A 4,954-nucleotide genomic window follows, 5' to 3' on the forward strand; every position below is an offset into this window, starting at 1 on the left:
ATGAACAACGAGCAGTTTCGAAGGCTAATCCATGCCAATTCGGCCAAGGCAGCAGCAGAGGCAGGTGGCGAGCAGAATGGCGCGTCTTCCTCATCCCCAGGGCGCTTTGGCAGCGCCGCTGGGTCTTCTGCTCCTGCTGGTGCACTCGGCTCGCGTCAGAGGTCCAGCATCCCCATGACACCGTAGGTGATTTCTTTTCTGTCCGGCAACCTACAAGCGGCGGCGGGGAAGACAAAGTGCCTCCTAAGCTGATCATATTCTTTGGTAACAGGCGATCCGTCGCAGGAGCAGGCCGGGTCGATTTCGCCCGCCAGCTCGCCGAGCGCAACAACCAGGACCGACCACAAAAGAGGATCCGCACGTCCGCGCCCAAGGGCAGCAAGTTTGGCGAGGGATACGTCGACCGTGCAAAGGCGAGGCAGACTGCACAGGAGCAACAAGAGGAAGACGAGAAGGCGGCGCGGATCAGAGCACTGGAGGAGTCGCTGAAGAAAGAGGAGATCGACCAGGCGACGTTTGAGAAGCTGCGGGACGAGATTGCGGGCGGGGACCTGTCGAGCACACACCTGATCAAAGGGCTGGACTTTAAGCTACTCGAGAGGGTCAGGAAGGGCGAGGACGTCTTTGAAGGGAAACCGCCTCCTGCAAACCAGGACGAGGAGGCAGAGAGAGAGGGAGAGGCGGCGGCGGCGGCGGCGGAGGATCCTGCGGGGGACGTGGACGACGCGTTTGAACAGTTTGAAGACAAGGAGGTCACGGCTGTAGTCAAGGAGAAGACCAAGAAGAAGGGCCAGCTGGCGATAACGTCGCTGGTGCCAGGGCAGAAACGGTCGAGAGACCAGATCCTGGCGGCGATGAAGGCAGCCCGGGAGGCAGCCAAGGCGAAACAGGAAGAGTCTGCATTAGGCTCGAGGTTCAAGAAGATTGGTGCCAAGAAGGAGCCCGGCTCAAGGATAGAGCGCGATGCAAAGGGCAGGGAGGTGCTCATTATCGTGGACGAGGACGGAAACGAGAGACGAAAGGTCAGGAAGGTCGCAGCTGAGGTTGAAAGGGAGCGCGAGGCATTCAAGGTGGACCCGAACGCCCAAGTTCTGGGTATGGACGTCCCGGAATACTACCAGAAGAAGTTACAGGAGCAGCAGCAGCAGGCAGAGGAGGAGGACATCAAGATGTTCTCGGATGTGGAGTCAGACTACGATCCTCTACAAGGCCTGGAGTCAGACTCTGACGACAGCGATGCGTCCAAGGACGAGACGAAACAGAAAACCAGCCCTGGAGGCCGCTCACCGAGGAGCGAGGGCGAGGTCGACGACGCACAGAGCCCACCGCAGGCCAAGGTGTCTGCGCAGGCACCACCGACACAGCACCCTCGCAGCTACTTCAAGACCAACCTGATATCAGAACAGCAGACCAACGGCCCCGCACTGAATGACCCGTCGGTACTGGCTGCCCTCAAGAAGGCAAAGACACTGAATGCAGCTGCCAGATCCGAGGAAGAGCAAAAGGCGGCAGAGCAGCAGGAGAGGCTCAAGAAAAAGCTGGCCAGCGCGGACAGGGACGCCGACGACCTCGACATGGGCTTCGGAACAAACCGTCTGGAGGACGAAGAGGATCTCGAGGATGACGGCAAGGTCAAACTGTCTGCATGGGGAGGAGACGATGATGACGGTGAGGAAGGAGGGCGCGGCGGAGGGAAAACCAAGCGGAAGAGAGGCCCCAAGAAGAGAAAGGGCGACGGCAACAATTTTGCCGACGTGATGAAGGTTCTTGAGAAGAGGAAGACGACTGAATCCTAAGGTCGGTCGGTCTGTCTGTCTCTGTCCTCTTTCCTGTCCTTTCGCGTATGCCGGTGGCGGCCTTAGAATGACTTGGGGTTAAGGAAGGAGACGTTAATTAGACATGACACGGTCATGAAATGCCAAAAACCTGTGATACCCTCCCTCTCGTATAGTCGTGTAGTTCTTCGGAGAGTGCGACCACTCATCACGATCTGCACTCACACTCTTTCGACCTATCGGCGTTTTTTATACCCTAACCTCTCTCATCTTGCAACGGACACAGCTGAGAGACCTCAGTCTGTCTCTCACCCGCCCACACATGCACAAAGAAAAATGACTCACCATAGCAAGCGACCTCTTTGCTTAATTACGTACTTAATTATCCATAACCCCCCTCGTCCGAAAACGTCGTCGTCTATAAGTAGCCGGAGGGTTTGGGAAAGCGCAGCAATTCCCTCCGCCGGCAGAGAATCGGCTCACATGCCGCAAAAATAATTGTGGGCTTCCCCTCCAAACCTCCCCTCCGCTCCCGGTCAAATCGCCAGGCATCGAAAACCCGCTCGGCCGCTCCGCACCGAAAGTGAGTGAGAGGGAAAAAAAAAAAAAAAAAAAAAAAGGAAGGCTTTCATATCTCCGACCGTCTTGACAGTACACGTTATCCCTTGGAATCTTACGCGACGCAGACACACGAAATCTCACCTCTTTTGGCGAAGGATCTTACTTATTTGGATGGGATTTCTTCTCTTTCCTCTTTCGTCCCTAGTTATTCCAGCGTCGCCAGCTCATTTGCTTCATCTTACAGGACACGGTAGACTTCGCTTTTCTTCTTTAGTAAAGCTTGCGCCTGCAAGATATCTTTGGTCGCTGCTCTATTTGGTTCTGAGACCATGGCTACTACCACACATGAGCCTGTTCCAGTGTGGCTCGATTGTGACCCGGGACATGATGTAAGTTTGGATGATTGTTTCCGCCTTTTCTTTCACAAGTACTTCTTACACCGTTCACATACAAAGAAGACGTTCCGGTTCCCTCTGTCACACTGAGAGAGGGCGGCGGCTCTCGAGTACCCGCGTGCATGGCAAAGGCGTGCTGCTGCTGCTGCTGCTGCACATCATAACATGTCATATCAAGTGGTTTTTACTTGTACGACCATGTGGCAACCGGACCAGGGGATGTGGTCCACCGCTGTACAACGTCTGGGCAACTATCTTCCTCCTCTCTCCCTTCCTTTTTCTGATCTGCATGTCTCAGCCGCTGTGATTATTGCAGTGAGTGAACCGCATACGCTGACCAAAGCCTTTTACTCTTCAGGACGTCTTTGCCATTCTCCTCGCAGCCTACCATCCTGGCATCAGGCTCCTTGGAATCTCGACGGTCTTTGGCAATGCTCCTCTAGAGTACGTCCATCTGTCCATCCATCCAGGGATCTCACTCTCACTCTCTCATCCTCAACCCCGCCGGTCTCTTCTGTCTTTTCCTTAGAAACCAACATCCTTCAAATGAGCTGACCCGTCCACGCCCCTCCTCCAGAAAGACAACCTGGAACGCAACAAGCGTCCTCACAGCCATCTCCAAGCACAACCAGGTCCCCGTCTACCCAGGTGCCTCTTCCCCGTCCCAGAGACCCCTCCTGGCCACCAACGCCGAGGACATCCATGGCGAATCCGGCCTCGACGGCACCAGCCTGCTGCCGGAGCCCCTCGTGCCCGCACGCACCGACCAGTCCGCCATCGAGGCCGCCGCCGCGGCGCTGCGGTCTTGTGAGCCCGGCACCGCGTGGGTGGTGGCTACGGGGAGCATGACGAATGCTGCTGCGCTTTTTCAAACGTATCCTGACCTGGTGCGACATGTGAAGGGGCTGAGTATCATGGGAGGTGCGATTGGGGACGGACATAGTATGTGTAAATCCTGTTTCAGTTCCCTTTTTTTTTTTTTTTTTCTTTTTTTTTTTTTTTTTTTCAGCCTTGAGGTCGTCTTTTTTTCTGGAGTGAAAACATCATGTACGTTACTGATGATCTTTGGTTGATAGCAAGCGCGGTGTATGGCATTGTGGATGGCAAGGCAAGAGTTGGGAACTGGACGCCCTGGGCAGAATTGTGAGTGTGCTTCTTCTTCTTCTCATACGTTCTGCTGGATCACATCTTCCCTCGTGTGAGGAAGCCATACTTCAAAGCTGTCTGTCTGGCTGCTTGAAAGATTCACGGAGAAAAGAGTGTGGACTACACGACTATATGCTTGTATTTAACATCACACACAAGAAACACATCTGAACCACCAACTGACGAGAATACACACACAGCAACATCATCATCGACCCCGAAGCGGCAGCCTTCATCTTCGACAACAAGGCCCTCGCCGCCAAGACGACCATCTTCCCCCTGGACGTAACCCACCTCGTCCTGGCCCGACAGGACGTCCAGGAGCTCCTCCTCTACGGGCCGGACAAGTCAGGCGGCCTGGACAGCACCAAGGTGGAATCCGTCGAGACGACAGGGCAGAGGAAAGGCAAGACGACGCTGAGAACGATGCTCGTCGAGCTGCTGATGTTCTTTGCCAAGACGTACAAGTAAGTCTGCTTTGCTTTTTTTTTTCCTTTCTTTCTTTCTTTCTTTCTTTCTTTCTTCTCCTCTCTTTCTCACACCCGCCATGAGGGGAGGGGCGGAGGAGGACAATGGTTTTTGTTTTGTATAACCACTCTTCCTCTGGCTGACCATGAAAACAACAATAACAACAACAACAGGGACATGTTCGGCATCATCGAGGGCCCACCCCTCCACGACCCTCTGGCCGTCGCCGCCGTCCTCACCGGAACACCATGGGAGATCCCCTTGTATGACTACCAAGCCGTGAACACCAACACCAACACCAGCGACCCCGCCTCCTCCTCCTTCGCCTCCTCCTCCTCCACACCCCCCAACCCGCACGAGCGCTTCGACGTCAAGGTCGTCACCGAGGGCACGCACGAGGAAGCGCAGCGCACGGGCTCGAGCTCGCAGCTGGGCCGGACGATCGCCACGCCACTGCCTGCCGGCCAGGACGGAGTCAAGATCCCGAGGGGCCTGGATATTCCCATGTTCTGGAGGGTGCTGGAGGAGTGTGTCCAGCGGGCGGACCAGGCGAATGAGGAGGCGGCGGCGGCTGCTGCTGCTGCAGCAGCTGCTGATGCCAGGAAGTGA

General features: G+C 55.6%; 2 protein-coding genes across 2 annotated transcripts; both read left to right on the plus strand.

Annotated features, from left to right (window-relative positions):
* Positions 1 to 1,936, plus strand: M406DRAFT_107680 (uncharacterized protein; the record flags this gene model as incomplete). Its single annotated transcript, XM_040915259.1, has 2 exons — positions 1 to 182; positions 272 to 1,936. The coding sequence occupies 2 exons, from the start codon at positions 1 to 3 to the stop codon at positions 1,794 to 1,796; spliced, it is 1,707 nt and encodes a 568-aa protein (XP_040779988.1). The 3' UTR covers positions 1,797 to 1,936.
* A 574-nt stretch (positions 1,937 to 2,510) lies between these two features.
* M406DRAFT_98856 (uncharacterized protein) lies at positions 2,511 to 4,954 on the plus strand (the record flags this gene model as incomplete). The annotated part of the gene is made up of 8 exons (XM_040926429.1): positions 2,511 to 2,725; positions 3,090 to 3,175; positions 3,309 to 3,673; positions 3,808 to 3,874; positions 4,078 to 4,224; positions 4,279 to 4,344; positions 4,519 to 4,608; positions 4,648 to 4,954. Exons 1-8 carry the CDS (start codon positions 2,666 to 2,668, stop codon positions 4,952 to 4,954), a joined length of 1,188 nt encoding a protein of 395 aa, XP_040779989.1. The 5' UTR covers positions 2,511 to 2,665.

Source organism: Cryphonectria parasitica (assembly GCF_011745365.1).
Source record: "Cryphonectria parasitica EP155 unplaced genomic scaffold M406scaffold_2, whole genome shotgun sequence".
Taxonomy (NCBI): Eukaryota; Fungi; Ascomycota; class Sordariomycetes; order Diaporthales; family Cryphonectriaceae; genus Cryphonectria; species Cryphonectria parasitica.